The sequence below is a fragment of the Megalobrama amblycephala genome, linkage group LG19 (genome assembly GCF_018812025.1).
Source record: "Megalobrama amblycephala isolate DHTTF-2021 linkage group LG19, ASM1881202v1, whole genome shotgun sequence".
NCBI lineage: Eukaryota > Metazoa > Chordata > Actinopteri > Cypriniformes > Xenocyprididae > Megalobrama > Megalobrama amblycephala.
In genome coordinates, this window is record NC_063062.1 from 28,120,551 (window position 1) to 28,145,673 (window position 25,123).

General features: G+C 37.0%; 1 protein-coding gene across 1 annotated transcript; it reads left to right on the top strand.

Moving 5' to 3' along the window:
- Positions 1-14,703: 14,703 nt before the first annotated feature.
- LOC125254842 lies at positions 14,704-23,832 on the top strand. Its single transcript, XM_048169678.1, has 10 exons — positions 14,704-16,730; positions 16,830-16,862; positions 16,970-17,278; positions 17,518-17,832; positions 18,275-18,379; positions 18,480-18,504; positions 18,605-18,654; positions 19,501-19,552; positions 19,725-19,759; positions 23,005-23,832. The coding sequence occupies exons 1-10, from the start codon at positions 16,706-16,708 to the stop codon at positions 23,040-23,042; spliced, it is 987 nt and encodes a 328-aa protein (XP_048025635.1). The 5' UTR covers positions 14,704-16,705; the 3' UTR covers positions 23,043-23,832.
- The last annotated feature ends 1,291 nt before the right edge of the window (positions 23,833-25,123 follow it).

A 25,123-nucleotide genomic window follows, 5' to 3' on the forward strand; every position in this document is an offset into this window, starting at 1 on the left:
TTTTTCTTTCATCGTGACAAAGTCAATTGGAGGAAACGACCCACCCCGAGTGGACCAGATGGCCAGCTATCCTCAGAGTAAGTGCTATTCTGAAACCATTGAAATATGCCTATGTATCATGTTTTCATTTATAAATGTATATACTTAGCCTATCTCTGTCTTCTCAGTCAAAATAGGTTGGTTTCCTACCGGATAGTGCTGGAATGGGCCCTACAGGGCGAAACTTTGGGCAGAGGCAATCGGAAACCACTGCCATCATGTGTGGTCGGGACTATACGACAAAGATATCCTTCTGAGTCCGGTGTCTATGTTGGATTTCAAGAACTACATGAGGCAATGGATATGTAGGCATATGACTGTTACTGGACAATATGTGCTGGGCCCTGAGTTCAGACCTAAATTATGTTTACATGTTTCACAGACATCTGTGGGACAATTGCACTGCAGCTTGCATCAGAATAGTTGACTATCTGTTTGTATATTTTTCTATATTACAACCATTATGTAGATGTCTTTCTATCTCTTTTTTATTTTCAATTTCCTCATTTGTATTCAATTCAGTTTCCTATATTTGATGTGTATAAATAAAGCTTTGAACCTACAACATCTAGAGTGATACTTTTATCTCGTTTGCTAAATCAAATGGCTTCTGATATAATCACTCATGCAACATCAAGGATCTTTATTTCAATTCAATCCCATAGTAAATAGGATAGGCCATGTGTTCTCTAGGCAAAAGGTGTTTTGTCAGATTTGTTCAAACATAAGTGAAGTCACAAATTTGGTAAATACGTAATTTATTTAACAATATAACAACAAAAATATTAACTATAATAACTGACATTTGCCTTCTACACTTGCTATGCAAGTACAAGTCCCCTCCTGTGGTTTTTCAATGGCACAAGTTCTTTTTCATGTCAGCTGTAAACAAGAGTTACAATGGCTCTGATGGACCTTTGAATCTTGAGGTGTGTGACTGTATGACCTCCTCTTTGCTGGGCTTTGTTAGCAATGCAATGTTGGCAGCTAGGCGAGGTATTTGGATACGGGATGATGCGTCTTTGAATCTGATTGTGGGGTCAAGTCTTCTTTGGATCACTCTGTCCATGAGGTCATCTCTGAATTTTTGAGTCGTCTTCACATAGATTGGTCTAGCAATCCACTGCTTTGATTGCTTTTGAAAGACAACATTGTGTCTTGTGAGGCCTGAAATCAAAAATAGTATGAACGAACGTGCTGGAAGTATAGTAAATGTATAATTTTGATATTTATAATGTTATTACAAAAGTTAGGACTGTGGCTATTTATGTTTTTTATGCAAAAAAAAAAAAAAAAAAAAAAAGATTCATTAGTCATATCTGTGTCAGCATTTATTTGAAGATCATGTTCATGTATGGATGACACATAGAGAAGTAAAGGGAAAATACACAGTGACTACAGCAATTTGCATTCCTTTAGTACCCACCAGCTGCTGTTGTTGCCTGTTCCCGCTTTGTGGAGTGATTCTCATTGTGATCCATAATGGCTAGCACAGTGCGTGCCTTCATTGAAGGGTATTGAAAATGAAGTCGCTTTGGACAGTACTTCAAAAGGGCATTGTGAAACACCAAGTTGTCCTGAAAAATAAAACCAAAGAAAATGCTTTACAATGTAAAAACAAGAGCATGAAAAGTTGTGTGTTCTTTCGAAGCACTGTATCATGAATGGGGTGCATAGTATTATTGATCAAGTCTGGTGTTACATTCCCCCCCTCATACAGACTTATTGCAAAATAGTTTCTCAGAACCTATTCTCACTGAGACAGACTTGAACCATATTACTATTCTGCATGTCAAACTCTTTGATACACATACCTGTGTGTTTGAACAGTGTCATCTGTTGTAGGTCTTTTATGAGACGTGTGTCCATAATCATAGCTTGAAGGGCTTTGAAGGCAGGGGAATTCCCTTTTAGCCACCTCTTTGTTCTTTGTTCCTCTGCTGACAAGTCTTGATGGAAACGTCTGTATTCCATTCCGTGTTCTTCCCAGCGATGAACCCCAGTGATGTGGTGTTGGAGAGACATCCATCGTCGGAGCAGCTCCTGAAAACACAAGAGTAGAGGCACACTTTTAACCGTCTGTAATACAATACAGTTGGCTTCCATGTTGAAGACCAAAAATTTGATGTACATTTGAGCTGCATATAGCATTTGATGTATATAATAACATAGAATATCACTTTCTGATGAGCTGTTTCTGTATGCTTGGATACCTTTGCATCTCCTTTGGAGGTGCAACAGCTCCACCACATGTAGTTTCTGACACTCCTGACCCAAGGAGCAAGATCATTGTATTCTTTTCTGTTAGATGCTGCAACCATTTTTTTTTTTTTGAATCCTGAAAAATTATAGAAAAGAATTACTATGGGTAATCTCATGCATTGCATAGACTATGGTGGCGCACCATTTCAGCCATATCTGTTACATACATAATTGTGTTTCAGTCTCTTTTGCATTAATTTTATTTTTTTCATCACTACCAAATTAGGTACAATTAGCTATAGAAACATGGAAATGAGTGCACCGCACACATTATACAGACCCATAAAAAAAAAAAAAACTTTTGTGAAAAACTGGTGACAATAATGGATATAAAATATTTGGGTTGTTTTATAGCTATACAGCTTAGACTAACAGTAAACTAACCTTTGGCGACATGCCACGGATCAAATTGATGAATGATATGAGGATATTCTTCTCTCATAATTTTTCTTATGGACGGATGCCGGTCTGTGGTCAAGTCAAGTCACCTTTATTTATATAGCGCTTTTTACAATGCAGATTGTGTCAAAGCAGCTTTACATTGATAACTGGTACATAATTTGGCTGCACAGCAGCTCTTAAATAAGTGTCAATGCAGGCAGATCAGAAGCACTGTAGAATAAATGTCAAGAATACTATTGAATATCAAATGTCAAGTGTCCCCAACTAAGCAAGCCAAAGGCGACAGCGGCAAGGAACCCAAACTCCATCAGGTGACATCAGGTGGCAAACAAGTGGCAAATAGGTGTTAAAATGGAGAAAAAAAAAAACCTTGGGAGAAACCAGGCTTAGTCGGGGGGCCAGTTCTCCTCTGGCGAACAGTGCTTTGTTACGAATCAGGTTGCTATCATAAATCTGATAGGATCGCAACAATCAAAGTATTTATTTCAGTTCCATCCAGTTGAGGATCGTATTCATCACGCCGGTATGGAAGGTCTGTTGAGGAACTGTGCTACTGGCTGTCGTGTCGATGAGGCCTTCACAATGGATGATCCAGTTGACTCGATCTCTGCTGATACTTCAGGGCTGCGTTGTGGTCGTGTCAAGGCGCAGATCCTTGGTCTCAGCTGGATACGGCCCAGATCCGGTTGACTACGGTAAACCTCGGGATAAACAGAAAGACTAATATTAGCGTAGATGCCATTCTTTTTCTGATGTAACGAGTACATCTGGTGTTATAGGAAGTGTTCCCGGTTCCGGCTGACCTAATTTATGCAGCCTAATAATCCTTTAACGGATTTGAAAATATAAATTGATAATGTGTTATGTGTATGCCAGGTTAAAGAGATGTGTTTTTAGTCTAGATTTAAACTGACAGAGTGTGTCTGCTTCCCGAACAATGCTAGGAAGATTGTTCCAGAGTTTAGGTGCCAAATAGGAGAAGGATCTACCGCCTGCAGTTGATTTTGATATTCTAGGTATTATCAGCTGGCCTGAATTCTGAGATCGCAATAAACGTGAAGGACTATAATGTATTAAGAGCTCACTTAGGTACTGGGGAGCTAAACCATTTAGTGCTTTGTAAGTAATTAGCAAGATTTTAAAATCTATACGATGTTTAACAGGAAGCCAATGCAGTGATGACAGAACTGGGCTAATATGGTCATACTTCCTAGTTCTAGTAAGAACTCTAGCTGCTGCATTTTGTACGAGCTGTAGTTTATCTATCAAGCGAGCAGAACAACCACCCAGTAGAGCGTTACAGTAATCTAGCCTTGAGGTCATAAACGCATTAACTAACTGTTCTGCATTTTTCATTGAGAGCATATGTCGTAGTTTAGATATATTTTTCAGATGGAAGAATGCAGTTTTACAGATGCTAGTAACATGGCCTTCAAATGAAAGATTGGTATCAAAGAGCACACCCAGGTTCCTAGCTGACGACGAAGACTTAACAGAGCAGCCATCAAGTGTTAGACAGTATTCTAGGTTATTGTGTGAAGTTGTTTTCGGTCCAAAAATTAGAATCTCTGTTTTTCCTGAATTTAGTAGTAGGAAATTACTGGTCATCCAGTTTTTTATATCAGCTATACATTCTGTTAATTTAGCGAATTGGTGATTTTCGTCAGGGCGCAAAGAAATATAGAGCTGAGTATCATCAGCGTAACAATGAAAACTAATGCCATGCTTCCTAATGATATCTCCCAAGGGTAGCATGTACAGAGTAAAAAGCAACGGTCCTAGTACTGAGCCTTGCGGTACTCCATATTTAACTTGTGATTGATATGACATCTCTTCGTTTACTACTACAAACTGATAACGGTAAGATAAGTATGATTTGAACCATGCCAATGCAATTTCACTAATGCCAACATAATTTTCAAGTCTGTTTAGAAGAATATTGTGATCAATAGTGTCAAATGCAGCACTAAGATCCAGTAACACTAATAGAGAGAGATACAACCACGATCTGATGATAAGAGCAAATCATTAGTAACTCTAATGAGAGCAGTCTCAGTACTATGGTATAGTCTAAATCCTGACTGGAAATCTTCACAGATACTATTTCTTTCTAAAAAGGAACATAGTTGTGATGAAACTGCCTTTTCTAGTATTTTTGACAGGAAAGTGAGATTTGAGATCGGCCTGTAATTGACTAATTCTCTAGGATCAAGTTGTGGTTTTTTAATAAGAGGTTTAATAACAGCCAGCTTAAAGGTTTTTGGTACGTATCCTAGTGATAAAGATGAATTAACAATATTAAGAAGAGGATCTATGACCTCTGGAAGCATCTCTTTCAATAGCTTAGTCGGTATAGGGTCTAACATACATGTGGATGATTTTGATGATTTAACAAGTTTAGACAATTCTTCCTCTCCTAAAGCAGTAAATGAATTGAATTTTTCTTTAGGGACACTACAATGCACTGTCTGACACAAGACTGTAGTAGACGGTTGCATGGTTATAATTTTTTCTCTAATATTATCAATCTTGCAAGTAAAGAAGTTCATAAAGTCATTACTGCTGTGCTCTTTGGAAACATCAGAAGTTGAAGCTTTATTTCTTGTTAATTTAGCCACTGTATCAAATAAATACCTAGGGTTGTGTTTATTTTCTTCTAAAAGTTTTGAAAAATAGGCAGATCTAGCAGTTTTTAAGGCCTTTCTGTACTCAGTCATTTTCTCCCTCCACGAAATGCGAAATACTTCTAGTTTTGTTTTCTTCCAGCTACACTCCATTTTTCTAACTGCTGTTTTTAGGGCCCGAGTGTGCTCATTGTACCATGGTGTTGGATTAATTTCCTTAATCTTTTTTTTAAACACAAAGGAGCAACTGAGTCTAATGTGCTGGAAAAGAGAGTCAATAGTTTCTGTTGCAATATCGAGGTCTTCTAAGCTGTCTGGTATGCTAAGGCGATGAAAATGATTAGGAAGATTATTTATAAAGCAATCTTTAGTGGTAGAAATGATGGTTCTACCATATTTATGGCAGGGAGGCAGTTTAGCCGCTTTCACTAAATGTAATATACACGAGACTAGATAATGATCTGAGATGTCGTCACTCTGCTGCAGAATTTCAACGGCATCAATATCGATTCCATGTGACAATATTAGATCTAAAGTATGATTACGACAATGAGTGGGTCCTGACACGTGTTGTCTAACACCAATAGAGTTTAGAATGTCTGTAAATGCCAATCCTAATGAGTCTTTTTTATTATCTACATGGATATTAAAATCACCAACAACAAGGACTTTATCTGCAGCTAGTACTAATTCTGATAGAAAATCGGCAATCTCTTTGATAAAGTCTGTATTGTGCCCTGGTGCCCTGTATACAGTAGCCAACACAAATGTCAACTTACATAATGTTACATAAAGCACCATCACTTCGAAGGAATTATATTTGAAAGACTTCTGTCTGATACTGTAAATATTACTATAAATTACAGCAACACCTCCCCCTTTTCCTTTCTGTCGAGGATTGTGTCGAAAATGGTGACCACTTTTACATCAATGCCCTCATCCAGGATCTTCTCCAGGCCTTTCTTGAAGGCCAGTGGTTCCATTGCGACCGAACTGGAGGCCTGGGAAACCTATAGAGCACAAATGAATGCATGATGACATTTAAAAACATGTTATAGAATTTACCATAGATTTGTGGAAATAAATGACAATTTACCTGCATCATCTCAAACCCCACGATCTGGTTAGTGGAGTCATCCATAAAAGAATACGTGTTGTATTTGCTGGAGTGTCCGGGGCTGTCACTTCTGCCGTCTCCACTTAGCTGCACTCCTTCACCGTCTTCGCTTTGGCAAATTAATCTTGCTTTGATTATGTTCTCCTGTTGTGTGTATGATTTCTCAATCACTGGGAGCAGGTAGCTTGCCTGCATGTTGTAAAAAGTTGACTCCAGGGGCAACTGCAGGTTGAAAAGCCCAGCCCAGTCAGCTATGTCAGTGCATGTTGAGCCGGTAAAGAGAGTGGCAGCTGCTGCGAAAAGGTTATTTTCCGCCATTCCACTTATATTGGGACATGACTCCCATTGTCCCATATGGCCATTGGTGCATTGCCGAACTGTGTTACTGTCTGGTTCAGGTCACACATCGCAGCACCACAGGTTGTACATTTCTGAAAGAGTTCCAGGAGTTTAGACTCATTTACAATCCACTTCCTCTCCTTCCAACCTCTGGCTTGTCCAGAGATGCTTGAAGAGCTACCTGTGGTGGTGGTGGTGGAGGGGCTTGAATTTGGCACAAAGCTGGTGTCTGTGGTATCGACAGCAGACTCTGAGGTCATGCTGACATCAAACACTGATGTTGCACTCATATTCATCACAGTAGCTTCAATGTGATGTGTTTCCTGTTGTAGACAAATAATAATAAAAATATGCATTGGTTTTGCATACCAGTGCCACATCCAGTACATCTTGAGTAAACAATTACATGACTTGATAGGAAATAAAGTGTAATGGTTTCCATAAATTGTATTATGGATTATTGATAGCAAACATAGAAGCTGGTCACTCACCTAAAATCCAAGACTTTTTCTTGGTCTACACATGACCATCATTGTGGATGTTGATGCAGTGTCCTAGACATGAATCAGATGTCAAAGAAATGTAGGTTATATTGCAATCATACAGTAAGTCTGTATAAAACATGAAGATTCATTAGCTTATCGATTGCATTGTCCATGTGGGAGCCAGGGCAACAGCTGGTTTGCTTGAACGTAAAGGACTGGTTAGCTGTACAGACAAGGGCACTTTGAATGTAGCAGTAGGCTCTTCAGCTCTGTGCTTCTGGGGGGTTGAATGAGGCACACCTCCTGTTGTTCTGGCAGATCTTGCTGTACGTCATTCAACTCTGCCTGTATAACAATTGACATAATTATGACAGAAATAACAATGACAAGAATTATTTTTTTGGAAAGCAAATAAAAACACTACCAAAATGTATATTTATATATTTTTTACATTCTTCCCAGTAAGTATTGTATTGTATAAAGTATTGTTACAGGGTATTACATAAGTAGACAGTAGCCTACTCTTTCAGTGTTTCACCCGAGACAAAAATACCCCTCCCCGTACTATTAGTCAAGGTATTAGCATGGTAAACGTAACCTTGCAGTCTCATGATACAGAGAATCAGATTTGTTGACACTATAACGTTATACTACGGGCTTGTACGGTTTTAGGCTTATACTACATTTTTATTTCTGAGCTCAGTCCTTATGTAAATCAAACAGTCACTTCTTATTGCCTGTCTCAGAAGTGCACTGATTTCACAGCTAACTTATGTTACTCAGCTAAGGTTACTGACACTTTCAGGACAACCAAATACCATGCAAAAGTACACTTACAGCGTTGGGTGATGATCCACTTTGTTGTGCTAGTGATTTAAATATTGTCGGTGTAGCCTCATCCTTTAGGCGTGTTCCTGTGCAGGTATAGTCCTCCGGTGTGAAATGCTCAGAGCAAACACGCCACTTCTTCAGAGTCATCAACGGTGTTTTTGGATTCTTGTTCAAAGCAGCTAACCAAGCTCTCCGCTGTATTTGGCGAGTTGGAATTCTGTGAAACATGACGGCACTATATACCTTCTCCTTGTTATCACAACCCTTTACGATGCACGTTATAACCATGATTGTCCACAAACTATCTTCCTACAACCTGATACTTCGTCAACTCTGCTCAAACTATTACTACTGGTGCAGGTCACGTTGGTTCTATTGACGGAAATGAGAGGGAGGAGGAGAGGGAGCGGGGGCCGGTGAGAGGACTTTTCACGAGTGAAGATATTACTGCGCCAAGTCAAAGTGCTCCAGAGCACTTGCTATAGTATTCCGCCATACAATATAGTTATCCATTTTACACGCTTAGAAAAGCGCAACGTTTTGTTTTGTGTCACCGTCCTAGGTCGAGTTACACTACTCGAGTAACTGTATTTAAATAGGGAAAACGTGGAGGTGTTTGGTAGCTTCTCTGCTTGGCCCCTATTGAATGAACTGGGCTAAGCTAAGTGCTAACAAAGATTCGCCGCAAGACAGAGCGATTTGGTGCACGCACTGAGACGAGAGAGGTATGTATCAACTCGTCTTAGTTAAGGGGATAACATAGTTTAATATGAAAAAACGGTGGAGTATCCCTTTAAGTATAGATGAATATGTGTTAAATGAACAATTTGCCTTACCTTTGAATTGTACTGTTCATCCTCTCTACCAGTCCATTAGTTTGAGTATGGTATGGTGAACAAAGGCTCCTTTTAATTCCAAGCATGGCACATACATTCTTGTTTATCTGTTAATATAAAGAGCATAATATAACACATTATCCCAATATTGAAATATGATTTTAAAAGAAATTCTTTAGAAATTATTTGTCACAGATCAAAACACTTAACATGTTTCAGAAACATTTTTTCATTATCAAAAAGTACCGCATTCTCAAACTCTGTGCCTTGATCAGTCAGCATCCTTTTCGGAGCCTCAAACTGATGGAAGAATTTGAAGATGCAGCAACCTCAGCTGCTGTCTTTGAACGAAGAGGATAGGCTTGTGGCTATTTCGTCAGGTAATCAACCATAACACATATATACTGAAACCCAGTTTGCCTATCAGGTCCATGCCTATTAGCTCAAATGGATGTGTAACCTAAAAAAAAAAAAAAAAAAAAAAAAAAAAAAATAAGTACAAAATAAATTACAAAACAAACACATTTCGTTCTGGATATTGTGTTTGTGAGCATGCTGTTGTTTAAACAAAATAGTTTGGCTTTAGTCAGTTAAAACTTCCTTTCCACAGGCTCTAAAAAAAAAAAAGAAAAAAAAGAAAAGTTGATTGAGTGAACAGTACCTACCTTGATTGGGGTATACTCCACCTCCTGTTTGATAATATGACTGGCTGCCTGGCACGCTGCACATTCTGACACCTGTTTTCTGTCACTTCAGGAACCTTTCTGCTCCCACATATTCCCACACACTTCACCTTCAGTAGTGTGAATTTACTAAACTGCTAAAATCATGCAGTGGATCCCAGGCTTTAGAAGGAAGCATCTGATAGCAAACTACTGGGTTAATTTGCAGGTGCAAAATGATTTGCCCCTCACAAAAGAAGTGCTGAAGGAAAGGGAGAAGTAAAAAAGGACAACAATATTGGTCATATAGGGAACAAAACAGCAAAACAACTTTGGGTGATTGATATGAAAATTAGTTCTACGATAGTACATTCAGTTATGGCTGCATGGAAGATTAAATGTCCGGAGGTAGATTGGCATTTATTAGAGATTAAAAGGAAAGAAGAAAGTGCTGATTTGGTTGGGGTGTTTAATGATCATGTTACAGAAGTATAAAAAAAACTATATACTCAAATCTGTACAGACAGTACTAAGAACCCTGAGACAGGAATAACAGGAATTGGTGTGGTGGTTGCAAAGAAGGCCTTAAAGGTGCCCTAGAATTGAAAATTGAATTTACCTCGGCATAGTTAAATAATTAGAGTTCTGTACATGGAAATGACATACAGTGAGTCTCAAACACCATTGTTTCCTCCTCCTTATGTAAATTTGATTTGTACGAAAGACCTCTGAAGAACAGACGAATCTCAACATAACACCGACTGTGATGCAACAATTGGGATCATTAATATGTACACCCCCAATTTTTGCATACTAGCCCATGTTCAAGGCATTAGACAAGGCAGTATTAACGTTTGGAGCAGCACAGCCAAATCAACAGACTTTATGCAGATAAGCAAGCAAGGACAATAGTGAAAAATGGCAGATGGAGCAATAATAACTGACATGATCCATGATATCATGATATTTTTAGTGATATTTGTAAATTGTCTTTCTAAATGTTTCGTTAGCATGTTGCTAATGTACTGTTAAATGTGGTTAAAGTTATCACTGTTTCTTACTGTATTACCAGAGCCATGTCATTATTTTCATTATTAAACACTTGCAGTCTGTATAATTTATAAACGCATCTTCATTCTTTATAAATTTCTCCAACAGTGTGTAATGTTAACTTTAGCCCGTTAGCCCGAGCATGGGCTACTATCAAACTCATTCAGAATCAAATGTAAACAACCAAATAAATATACTTACATGATCTGATATGTTGCATGAGGAACACTTTGTAAAGATCCATATTGAGGGTTATATTAGCTGTGTGTAAACTTTGTTTATGCAACGTATTATAAAGTTGCGAGCTTGGGGGCGGGTAGCGCGAGCATTTAAAGGGGACACGCACAGAATTGGCGCATTTTTAATTATGCCCCAAAATAGGCAGTTAAATTGAATAATAAAAATTCTAGGGGGTATTTTGAGCTGAAAATTCAGACACATTCAGGGGACACCTTAGACTTATATTATATTTTGTGAAAAAGGGTTCTAGATAACCTTTAAAGAAGGAAAATGTAGATGTGGATAATATAAGAAAATAAGAAATATGGAAGTGAAGTGCATAATCAGGGAAAAAAAATAATAATCAAAAGTGGCAAAAAATGTGGGATAATGAGGAGAAAGGGAGACATCTATACCATATTCAAAAGAGTATAAAAGTAAATAAGGTAGGAAGTGGAAACAGGAAAGAGGAAATTGTACTTCCTGACGCTGCAGTAGATTTCACAATACTAGAAAAGAAAAACAAGGATAGGGAGTTTGTGTTCAATTCACGTGTCATACAAGAATATATTGATAATAATTACTATGGTTATATTCAGTTTACTGATGCATCAAAGAATTCAGATGATAGAGTTGGAGTATCGTTTATTGTTCCAGAATTTATCAGAATAGGGAAGAGGATAAATGAAGGACTGTCAGTATATACAGGTGAAATGCTTGCATTATTATTAGCATTACAATGGATAAAGAATGCAAGGCCACTAAGATCTGTTCAGATTCAAGCTCATCGGTATCCAGTTTACAGTACAGTACAGTAATTCAAACAGCAGGCCAGATATTTTAATAGAGATGAGAGAAACACTATACAGAATTAAAATGATGGGGCTTATGGTGATATTTTTGTGGATACCAGCACATAACAGAGTTAAAGGAAACAAAATGGAAGATAAAATAAAGAAGTTACTAAAAGTAATCACATTGATTTTACAGTTAGTATCAGGAGGGCAGAAATCAAGAGTATTATTAAAAAGAGATTGAAGGAAAGATGGCAAAAGCAATGGGAAGAAACAAGAAAAGGGTTATGGTTTCACAAGATTCAAAGGAAAGTGGGAGAAATGATATACAGGGAGGAATAGGAGGGAAGAGATAATTATATCAAGGCTTGGGTTTGGACACACTGGATTAAACTTAACACTTCAAAATAGGTAAACATAACAGGGAAATGTGATTTCTGTGTGCAGAAAGAGACAGTAGAACATGTTATGGTATATTGTCAGAAATATGAAACAGAGGGTTTCACACCTATGGATTGTGTGTTTTGTTCCGAAACAGGGACTAAATTTGTTACAATGTTGCATTTTCTTCTTGGTTCGGTTCGCTTTCACACAGGAACATTTCAAAACGTACCAAAATGCGTTTATGGAAGTCACATGCGAGTACAACTGTCCTTTTATTGGTCAGAATTTTCTCAGCGGCATCCTTAATGATTGACAAGTTCACTCCATGAGCTTATTGTTACTGTATTTATTTTGTAAATGTCGAGACACATGCAAACACTATATGAATGTATATGAATTTTATACTACATTCATATTAATGCTGCGTCAAATACAAACATATGCGCTCTCTCTGGATGTCTCAGTGTTGTCTAGTTGGCTGTGTCAGTGTGTTGAGACTATAGACTGTAAAAAAGGTCGAGACCATATATGAATGTTACAATGAAGCAGAGTGGGAAAAAGGCTTCGTCAGTATAGCATTCTCACATGGAGAAGTGCAATTAAACAACATTTAAGATGAAGAGGCGCTCGTTGGTTTTCAACTATGGTAAATAATGTGCTCACTCACAGAATCAGACACTACCACTTTTTATATCACATTTCCCGTTATGAATTATGATTTAATTTGGTTCGTTGGTCTGTTAAATTGGTCGGATTGCTTTCACGTCTCAAGCGAACCGCTCCAGAGTTCGTTTAGGGTGCTTTCACACCTGCCTCATTTAGTTCGGTTGAATCGTACCAGAGTTCGTTTCCCCCTTTGGTGCTGTTCGTTTGGGCAGGTGTGAAAGCAGCAATCGCACTCGGGTGCGCACCAAAAGTGGACCAAACAAGCGTACCGAGACCTGCTTGAAGAGGTGGTCTCGGTACGCTTTCAAACGAACTCTGGAGCGGTTCGCTTGAGATGTGAAAGCAATCCGACCCAGTTAACGGACCAACGAACCAAATGATGTCATAATTCATAACGGGAAATTTGATATAAAAAGCGGTAGTGTCTGATTCTGTGAGTGAGCACATTATTTACCATAGCTGAAAACCAACGAGCGCCTCTGTTGTGTATTTGCACTTCTCCGTGCGAGAATGCTGTCCCGGCAAAGCCTTTCCCCGCTCTGCTTCATTATAAAATGTATATGGTCTCTCTCGACACACTGACAACAGTTCGCCTACTACTTAGACAGCGCTGGGAAACCAGAGACGGACCGAGAGAGAAAGAGAGAGAGCGCGTTTGAATTTGCCGCAGCATTAATATATGTAGTATAATTTAAAAGCGGGAAAGACGGCTACATTTATAAAGTGTTTGCGTGTGTCTCGACAGTTACAAATAAAGCCACAATAAACTCATGGAGCGAACTTGTCAATCATTTTGATGGATGACGCAGAGAAAATTCTGACCAATAAGAGGACGGTTTTACTCGCATGTGACTTGCCTAACACATTTTGGTACGCTTTGAAATGTTGCTATGTGAAAGCGAACCGAACCAAGAAAAAAAAGCAACATTGTAACAAATTTAGTCCCTGTTTCGGAACAAAACAAGCGATCCATAGGTGTGAAAACACCCTTAAAAGCATACTGAGACCACCTCTTCAAGGAGGTCTCAGTATGCTTGTTTGGTCCGCTTTTCGTGCAATTGCTGCTTTCACACCTGTCCAAACGAAACGCACCAAAGGGGAAAACGAACTCTAGTACGATTCAACCGAACTAAATTAGGTAGGTGTGAAAGCATCCAGAAAGGAGACATTTACTTCGGAAATTAAGAGAGATGAAAATACGTTTTGATTTAATAGACATCCTGAGAAAATAGTCAAAAGATGTGTTATAATATATTGTTTCAATATCTTAGAGAAACTAATTTAAGTAAGAGGATATAGTTCTCTTTTTTTTTTTCTTCTTTTGAGTAGGCTATAGTGCAGTGGTTCCCAAACCTGTCCTGGAGGACCCCCAGCCCTGCACATTTTGCATGTCTCCCTATTTCTGACACACCCATTTCAGATCTTGCTGTGTCTACTAATGAGCACATGAGTTGAATCAGGTGTGATAGATAAGGGAGACATACAAAATGTGCAGGGCTGGGGGTCCTCCAGGACAGGTTTGGGAACCACTGCTATAGTGGACATTCTGGTCCACACTCCTTACCAGTTGGTGGTGGAATGCACCAGTAAGTTGTTTGCCAACTGCCAACAAACCCTACGAGAAGTAGTAAGGTGCAATTGCGGAGAAAAAAAAGGAAGAAAAACCCAATGTCATACTATCCATCCTAAATAGTATGTGAGATTAAAATAAGTGTGTCCCAAAGCATATTATGTTGAAAAAGAGTATGCCAGAAGTCCCCGGATGGTCTACTATTTCCGGTAGATTTTCAGTTCAGAACTACAAACACGAGTAAAAAGTGTTAAAAACTACAAAACATGGCGGATATGCGCGATCAACGCTGAGAGGTTTGAGTGACTAATAATCAGTTCAACCTAATAAAAAAATATATTTATTTAATGTTATCTGTGTTATTTTTCATCTGCAAATACCAATGTGGACTTTTATAAAGATCCGAATTGGCCATTAACTTTTAAATGCATCATTATGCATTAATATTATGAGGAGAGTTCTCCACATGAAAGACCCGCCACTGCATATTACTGCATAGATTTTGTTCTACAAGGGTATACTACGACACGATAGGGAATGAGGAGATGATGATCAGGTGTGGGTGATTAGTATTCAGGTGACAGTGATCTCTGTGATTGGGTGGTGATGGAGCCTGGCTGATCTCCGACAATAATACAGCTAGCTGTGCATTAAACGATTTTAATGCACAACATGGAGGCAAAGAAGAACCATCCAACATGAAGCGCAAGTGCATTAAAAAGTGTTTTATCCCACTCATACCATGGTCATTTGCTAGAATTGACAACTTAAAGCTGTTATTGATTTTCGCAGCACAATATTTGACCAGAAGGGTAAAACTGATGGTTACTTTTGTCAGTTATGGCTTGTTAGATCTATCTGTTTTGAATCAGACACAGAGATAAAGTAGTGCGTAAGATTACATTAATTTGAATGAATTAATTGATTATAGCATTTATTTGAATATAGTATAATATAATATAATATAATATAATATAATGTGATGGGTAGGTTTAGGGGTAGGGTTTGGGTTAGGCAACAGAAAATATCATTAGTCTAAAATTAAAGGAAGCAATGTCCCTAGAAATATAGTGAAACAAACGTGTGTGTTTTTTTCAGTGTGTTTATCCAGTTTGCAATTTGCAATACAAATGTGCTTATTACTGGAAAGCTACATTGTTTTGAAAGCAGCTGAAGTACTGTCATGCTATAATTTATGTGGTTGGAGTGTCATCATCATAGTGGTTTTGATGTTAAGGATGACACGTGCTGACAAATTGCATACCTTTGTTTAAAGGTGCAGTAAGTGGTATTTGAACTATGCTGTTGGAAATTGTTGATATTTGAAATCGACCTAAACAAACCCACCCCTCTCTTCATTGCTCCGCCTCCAAAACTTACACTCCAATTCTAACCAACCTGCTCCGAGTCAGTCTCGAACCGCTGCCCAATCGCTGCTGGCATGTGAGGCGAATGCACTACCAATGACACTAAGCACCTCATTCTCATTCTTTAGCGGCAGCTGACGCACAACAAAATGCTTCACGAAAAATAAAGCGCAGCTGATGAACGAATGACAAGGAAGCACAAAAAATTAACATACAGTACACACGAGTAAATACAAAGTGCTATGTTTGTTGTTAGTCGCAAACAGCACAACAGCTCCAGACAATCAAACCCAGTGTACTCGCATGATAAGCGGGATCAAAGCAGTTTTCAGGCCTTCCCTCTTAGCTCTCTCCAGCGCTGGAAAGCTTTTCTAATATACCAGGGTCCTAAAGAACTTGCCCAGGCATAAACCTTCATTCCAGTGCTATTCTTTTGTATTGTGTCCCATTTCTCGCTCTGCAGTTTTTTTTTTCTTCTTATTTTCAAATCTCCCTCTTGCTCGTTCTCTCTCCTCGACCGTCATTATGCCCCCTAATGCTGATTGGTTAGACGTTTGTTGTTGGACTCGGCCCGACTAACTTCCAAACAGTGGATTTGAAATATCACTGAGTCCCCCTTTAATTTTCTTGTTGTCATTTCACTCTGCATCTACTCTTTACCCACAAATATAATCACTCTAAAAGGGAGGGGGGAAAAAAACACAATGTGAACAAATTATCTGCATCAGCTGTGCTACACACTGCATTCATAGAAAAAGGAGTAAAAAAAAAAAAATCAACTATTTGCTACTCCACAAAGAAAGTATTTTGAAATGTATGTTGAGGAATAATGAATATCCTTCAGAAAAATAGATTTAAAATACACCTGTCAGCACTATTTGACAATGTTTCCGGCTTTAGAACGTCTTCAAAGCAAGACTGTTATAGATACTTTAGTGTAAGCACTGCCTGTTCTGTTCAGAGTGCAGTGACCCTGTAACAGCATATTGACTGCAAGCTAAGAATAACTCCATTATCTTGCAAAAGAAGAAAAGTGAAAGAAATCTTGATCTGCAGCCATGGTTGGTGTGTTGCTATTTGCATGTAAGTACTGAAATTAATTGTCTATGTAAAAAATCATAGATGTTCAACAAATTAAATCTAAACAAATGCTGGTGCTAATTGCATGATTTCCCTCCACAGATATCTCAGTGAATCTATTCCTCCATAGTCAAGGTATGTTTGAATAGTGCACTAAATAACCACCATTGCAGTAAATATATTTTGCAGTAATATTGTACTTTTCAGAATGAACAAACATCCCTAACTTATTTCCTTCACAGGTCATGAGATTAAAAAAGCTAAGATTTTCAGTGAAAATACAGAAGTACCAGAAGGTGGAAAACTGGAAGTTTTTTGCAGCACATTTGGGTTTACAAATGCAGAGACAAAGGCAGTTTATGTATATCTGACTAAAGATGGTAAAGCTATTGATATGAAAAACGGACCAGCTCGACGAGACATCACCTTTAAAAAAGCGAGAATAGAAATGGACAATTCGGGCAACTACAGCTGTGTGTTTTCTGAAGAAGAGTTGGAAATATCCAAAGTGATGGGATATGGCCATAATTACATCTTCATAAATGTGATCGGTAAGATGTATGACTCTTCTGCTCACCTTTGTGAGTGTGTTTGAATACTGTGCACAGATGAGAAATGTTCAATAACTTGTGCAGATTAATCACAATAGACTCACTGTTGCGAAAAATTGCCTTTAATGAGAGAGAAATGTTTGATATTGTGTTTTCTTTTTGTTTTAGACCCTTTGTAATGGAATGCATTAAAGACCATGCTTAATATTTAACCATAAGTGTTCCTTTTCTCTCCACAGAATCTTTGATGAATTCACAGATACATTTGCTGAAGTCTGAGGTAGCAGTGGGAAGTGATGCTGAGTTTAACTGTACAACATCCAGTCCTATAAACAAAAACCTGTCCAATAATATGATTTTGGCTTTTCTCATCAAAAATGAAAAGCATATTAAAGTCAATATTTGGGACACAGAGGAGATGATGACAGCATTCACCCTCAGAGAGGTTCGGATGGAAGATGCTGGAACATACAGTTGTGCTATTTTGTTAAACATTCTCCCTTACCATGGAATGAGACTTGATCGAAATAATACAGTCAACCTTCAGATAGTCGGTAAGAATGGGAAGGGATGTGTTTATAAGGCTGTATGGGGTGTCATACATTTTTACTACAAGTAACACAACTGTAACACATTACAGTTAAAATGATAACCAAGTACTTCACATGTGCTTTAGTGTGTTTAGTATGTAGTCAACACTTTAAAACAATTGTCCTTCTTTAAAGCACAAAAATATTAAAACAGAATGATATTATCATAATGAAAACACAATGAGGTCATTGTTTAAAAAAAAAAAAAAAAAACAGTCAAGAATGTGTACTCTCTATATGTACAATCAAGCAGAGAAATACTTTTAAGATTTTAAATACACTAAAAGTACACATTCAATAAGCACACTTCTTTTTCACAAGGCAAGGGAAGTTAACTATTAAAATGTAAGAATTAAGCAAACTGACAAAATAAGACTTTTTTGTGTTTCTGGGTTTTCTTTGACAGTGGCATCTTACAGCAGCTTTGACAAAATCATAATTGTCATAATGTGCACCATAGTGTTGCTTCTCAGTCTGTTTTTGGGAATTTGGGCAGTGATCCGAAAGCGAGGTACTGAGGCACTTTCTCTATAACTGCAAACATTGACATGTTTACTTTCTTGAAAAGTTCTGTTTAAATCCTTATACTCACAGCATTTTGTTTGTAATAGGATGCCATGGATTCCACAAGGAAAGGTCTGTTTCAGAATTTTTTTATTCTTCTTCTTTAAAAAAAAAAAAAAAAAAAAAAAAAAAGATTAGATTTAGGACAATTTTGATCATTTCTAATCAACAGATCCTTGAATGAGACAGAGCACAGAGGAAACGACATAATGTTCTACGAAGGTATTTATTGTATGGTTCTTGTTGCTTTGTTAAATTATTTCCTATTGACAACAGGCATAAGTATAGTGGAGGGAGAAGATGGGGTGTAAATGGGTATGCTGTCACTATACATAACGACAGAGCTCATGAATATTAATTAACTCGTGTTGCTTAGTAAAATTCCTACTGTAACATGTATGCTGTGTTCTGGTTAGTTTCATTGTGTTTTGGTTCTCTTTTCCCTGTTCCCGTTTACCTGTGTTTCCAATCTTTGTAAGTTTCCTGTGTGCCAGTTTGTTCCATTGTTTACTACTTTCACCTCATGTTCATTTAGTTTCCCTTTGTGTATTTAAGGCCTAAGGTCTTTTGTCTTGCATTAATGTGGTATGTTTGGTTAGTGTTCTTCTGATTGTCAGTTTATTAAATACTATATATTGACAGTTTATTAAAGTCAGGTTTACTAACCAGCAAATCGTTACCTACTGTACATTGTTCAGTCACTCAAAAGTTTTGCTTAGATTTTTTTGTACATAAATGTAATTGACAATGGTACATATTGTAAAGGGGTAGTTTGCCCAAAAGTGACAGTTCTGTCATCATTCACTCACCTTCATGTCATTCCAAACCTACATGATTTACTTCTGTGGAACACAAAAGAAGATTAGGGTCTTGAAGAATGTTGGGGTCCAAATAACATTGGACCCCTTATTTTGTGTTCCAAAGAAGCAAATATGTACATTTTAAATGCATTTATCTGCTTAGGTGTCCACTACCAAATAAATAAACGTAAAAACTTAAATGTTTAACTTCCAGAATTTAATGGGGTACTTTTCTTCTCTTTACTTCTCTTATAAATTTATATTCTAGAAATTCCTAAACCTAACACAGCTGATACTGGCGAAATACGAACTGTTGTCTGGTAAGCCAGTAAAAAAAATGAATGAATGAATGAACAAGCTTTGTGCTGTTCTATTTATTGATTTCACATGTATACTGGCTTTCAGATTATTGATGTCTTAGTTTCTATTTTTGTTCTTTGTTTCTTTTCTTTCCATGCAAATGCTGTAAATCAATATCCATTGATGTCTTAGTGCTGCAGCAGTGTGGGAGGAGTCTTCTGATGGTGGTAAGTCTGCGTTTTAAAAGGTTTGTTGTAAATTAACTTTTGTGTTTTTTTAATGCAATCTTACAGGACTTGAAAACACAGTAATTAGGCTACGGCAATACTCCACTAGAAATTTTACATTCCCAGAACATTCTCAGAACATCCCCACTAGTGTTAAGGACGTTGCCTAATAACGTTCCCAGTATGTTTACAGACATTCACAATGTGGAGTTCTTTTAAAGGGTTAGTTCACCCAAAAATGAAAATTCTGTCATTTATTACTCACCCTCATGCCGTTCCACACGCGTCAAACCTTTGTTAATCTTCGGAACACAAATTAAGATATTTTAGTTGAAATCCGATGGCTTCGTGAGGCCTTCATAGGGCGCAATGACACTTCCTCTCTCAAGATCCATAAAGGTACTAAAAACATATTTAAATCGGTTCATGTGAGTACAGTGGTTCAATATTAATATTATAAAGCGACAAGAATATTTTTGGTGTGCCAAAAAAAACAAAATAACGACTTATATAGTGATGGCCGATTTCAAGACACTGCTTCATGAAGATTTGGAGCATAAATTAATCAGTTAATATTGAACCACTGTACTCACATGAACCGATTTAAATATGTTTTTAGTACCTTTATGGATCTTGAGAAAGGAAATGTAATTGCTCCCTATGGAGGCCTCACGGAGCCATCAGATTTCAACTAAAATATCTTAATTTGTGTTCCGAAGATTAACGAAGGTCTTACGGGTGTGGAACGACATGAGGGTAAGTAATAAATTACAGAATTTTCATTTTTGGGTGAACTAACCCTTTAAGGTTTGGAGGACGTTATTTGGCGGAACTTCAGGGAACATTCAGCACGTTCTCTGAACGTTTAGGGAACCATATTTTATTTGGAAATGTTCTCAGAATGTCCCTGCTGCCTTTGTCAAAAACATTAATTGAAAATTAGAGCTAAATTGACTAACAAAAGTTTAAACAAAAACATTTTTTTTTTTTTTTTTATGTCTTACAAAAAACAAAAAAGCTCTTTAGGTATTTCCTGGATTATTATTATGAAACCTTTTCTTTAAAACGCAAAGCACTTGTAGTAAATCATTAGCTGACAACAGCACATGCATGAGTTAACGTAACTGCTTTATCACTGCATCAGCAACTACACAGTTACTGTCTTTAAATAAAGCAATATGCAGCACAACATCAGTGTTTCTGGCTCATCACTGACTGAAGCGCAGGCTCTACTGTCCAGCACAATGGTGACCTCACAAAACTCAAACAACAGAAACAGAACATTAAACACTAACAGATCTCTCTAGATCTCAGCATCTTCACTTATTACAAACCACTCTGACTTTATTTGACCCTGACCCTTAAAATTTTAACTTTAATTTTTCTCCAATTCTTGTAACTGTGTGTTTCTAAAGCACATTTGTTACTGACCAAAAAATCTGACCAAATGGATATGGTTGTTCATTGTTGATGATTTCATAATAATGTAGAGACCTTATTCAATGATTTCTGAATATTGTATTCCTTTCATGTTGTTGTAGTCCTATGATAATGCATAAAATCTTTTCCTGCTTTGATATTTTTAAAGTTTTTATCACTGTACAGAAATTATTCAGACAGGATCATGCAGACACAGACATCAACATTCTGTGTATGAACCTCAACAATGGTGACAAACATTTCAGTTCTGAGCATCACAAAACAAGCTACTAAAGTCACAAAAAAAGATTTTTGTTTATTGTCACCATTGTTGAGGTTCATATGCTGATTCATGATGTCTGTGTGAGTTTAAAAGACAATGCCCAAAACTCTCTCTGTATAATGAATTAAAAAAAAAAAAATCATAAAAAATAACTAACCGTTAATTAATGCAAAACTAACACTTCATACACTCTTTACACTCAGTCTCTGGAGAGAATCAGTGAACTCCACGATGATTGAATCGCCTTGTTGCTGTAACAAGCATGTTTTGACAACACAGTTAAAGCAGCCAGAGAAAATCTAATGTTAAAATTTCAAAAATCAAGAGCCCATCTAAAGCAAACACTCACCTCCATAACGGTGACTTTACTATTTTCTATGAAACACCCATGTAGAAGGCGACGTTCTCGTGACCTTGCACAACGTTGCCTAAAAGTTCTCTAAAGGTGATGAAAATTCTGAACCTTTACAGAACATTAGGGACATTCCTAAAAAGTCCCCTTTTGGTAATGAAAGTGCTGCAGTTCAAGGTTCCTTATATGACTTTAGGGGGACGTTCCAATTTGGTTAAATTTATGGTCACATAAGAATGTTACAAAGACGATATTTGTGACATTAACAGAACATTCCCACACGGCCCTCTGTTGGTCATTTAATAACGTTCCTGATATGAGTTTATGGGGACGTTCTATTTTGATTATTTTATGGTCGCGCAAGAACGTTACAAAGAGGACATTTGGGAAGTTAACAGAACGTCCTATAGTAATAGTTCTATAAACATTCCCAGAACGTCCTGAATGTTCCCTGAAGGTCCACCAAATAACGTCCCCCAACCTTTAAAAGAACTCCACATTGTGACTGTCTCTGAACATACTGGGAACGTTACTAGACAACGTCCTTAACACCAGTGGGGACGTTCTGAGAATGTTCTGGGAATGTAAAATTTCTAGCGGGGTAACCTGTCACCTAGTAACTTTCCCAGAACGTTCAGAGACGGTCACAATGTGGAGTTCTTTTAAGGGTTGGGGGACATTATTTGGTGGACCTTCAGGAACATTCAGGACGTTCTGGGAATGTTTAGGGGACTATTACTATAGGACATTCTGATAACTTCCCAAATGTCCTCTTTGTAACGTTCTCGCACAACTATAAAATAACCAAAATAGAACGTCCCCCTAAACTCATATCGAAAACGTTATTAAATGACCAACAGAGGACCGTGTGGGAATATTCTGTTAATGTCCCAAATGTCCTTTTTGTAACGTACTTTTTTGACAATAAAATAACCAAAATGGAACGTCCCCCTAAAGTCTTACAAGGAACCTCAAACTGCAGCACTTTCATTACCAAAAAAGGACGTTTTAGGAACGTCCCGAATGTTCTGTAGAGAACTTTTAGGGAATGTTGCTCAAGTTCCTGAGAACATCGGCGCCTACGTGGGTATCATATTGTATTTCTATACTGTGAAATTTGGCAATTTTTTTGCTGCACAATTACAATGACAGCTGTGTCTGCATTACACACATCTTGTATTTTTTTTACAGATGAAATGTATGATGACCTGGTCTTTCAGCAATCTTAATGGCCTTTCTGTGGTTCAGTCAGTAGAGCAGTGCAAGTTCATATGTCCACGTCCCAGGGAAAGCAAGAACTGATAAAATGTGTACCTTGAATGCAGTGTAAATTGCTTTGGGTAAAATTGTCTGCTAAATGCACTAATGCATATGTGATAAACTGGGTGACATGCAGTAGGCTACAGCTGCAGCATGAATAAAGTATTGCATTTTTTAACTTGGTGTTATCTTTTCTGTGGTCAATTTTAGCTTGTTTTATAATAGTAAGAGTTTTTTTTTTTTTTTTTTATGAATATTATTTGTAACTACTGTTGTCACTATTTTATTGTGCACATTTTTTCATTAAATCTCAGAATTAACAAAATACAACATGCATATAGTTTATGTAACAGGCCTACATATGCAATTTCAGAATATATACCGCTGTTGTAGAATTACTTAAAAAATATATTACAGTGTGTTCACAAATGTACTGAAGAATACCTCATGATAAAATGTTTTGAATGAAAAGATATTTCACCAGGTACAGACTGTATTTCATAATTTTTATACACTGTAAAAAATCCTACTTCTATTTTATCAGCCAAACTGTATTTTAAATGTTGATTAAACCATTGAATGTAGAAAAAGGTGACATTATATAAAAATGAAAATATTAAAATAAATATTTTAATAAATATTAAATAGCATGCACTTACACTGTCAAATTTGGTGATGAGGGTCCAACTAACAAAATAAGCATGCTCAGTGGTCACTGTTTTTTTTTTTTTTTTCTTTATGTGCTTTGACAAAAAAGAAAATAGAGTTGTGATGACAAATATTTATTATTCAGAATTAAAATATATATTTTTTAGCCTAATGTAATGCTTTTGATTATATTTTGTTGTAAAAGTTGTGTTATGATTCAAGTCAAGAGTGATCCAGTTTCAAGAGTGATCAGTGTTTTCTCCAGTGAAGTGTCTTCCATTTTAAATGAGAATATACATCTTGTTTGGTGTATAATATTAAGTCTGCATAACATTTTCAGTTTTCTTAACTGATACACAAATTAGACAAACTAAGAAAGTTCTACATCATTATTATGCAATGTTAATGATCATTATTTTGTAGTATATAGAACTTATGTTTGATGAAAGCACAGACCAACTTCAACTGTTGATACATTTCCCCCATAAGTTGAGTATACTAAAAATGTCCTTTTTAGGTTTTTTTCAACTTCTGATTTAGCTTAAATGTTCTTTTCAATGATTTATCTTTATTATAACGAAAAAAAAAAAAAAAAAAAAAAACAACTATAAAAAGAACCACATGTAGTGCACATCACCTATATCAACATGTATAATCTACTGTGAAAGGAAATGTGCTCATACAAACATACAGCATACATATATTTCAAATCTTTTGTATTACTAATTCTAAAGTGGCTATTCATGACTATTTTTACAACAACAAAAAAAAGAGTCATTGTCTTTGCAATGTTACATATTTTACTGCAGGGAATCGTGTTAGCAGTTAAGAAGTTTCCTAACCATTTCTCTGCCACTTCAGCAGTGTGTTTAAAATTATACCTGATGGAAAATTTGCAAAAGGTTAGTGTCTTAAAATGTCTCTATGAAACAAAATACACTTATACTAATTATATTACTGCATGTCAGGTGAAATAAAATTGGCCGTTCAAACTGAGATAAATTCAATCAACAAACATTAAAGGTGCCCAAGAATGCTTTTTCACAAGATGTAATATAAGTCTAAGGTGTCTCCTGAATGTGTCTATGAAGTTTCAGCTTAAAATACCCCATAGATTTTTTTAAATTAATTTTTTTAACTGCCTATTTTGGGGCATCATTAACAATGCACTGATTTACACTCAGCGCCGCCCCCTTAAATCGCGTGCTCCCTGCCACACGAGCTGTCGACTATATTACAGCGCATTTACAAAGTTCACACAGCTAATATAACCCTCAAATGGATCTTTACAAGATGTTCGTCATGCATGCTGTATGCATCCTTTGAATTATGTGAGTAAAGTATTTATTTGGATGTTAAAGTTTTATTCTGAGTGAATTTGAGGCTGTCTTCCGTGGCTAAC

Bases quoted from the DNA above. Each gene is read 5' to 3' on its own strand.
- LOC125254842 (XM_048169678.1), top strand. From the start codon at position 16,706: ATGGTTGGTGTGTTGCTATTTGCAT. The intron at 17,833-18,274 runs GTAAGAATGGGA...TTTCTTTGACAG, and splicing joins AGTCAACCTTCAGATAGTCG to TGGCATCTTACAGCAGCTTT. The intron at 18,505-18,604 runs GTCTGTTTCAGA...TCTAATCAACAG, and splicing joins CATGGATTCCACAAGGAAAG to ATCCTTGAATGAGACAGAGC.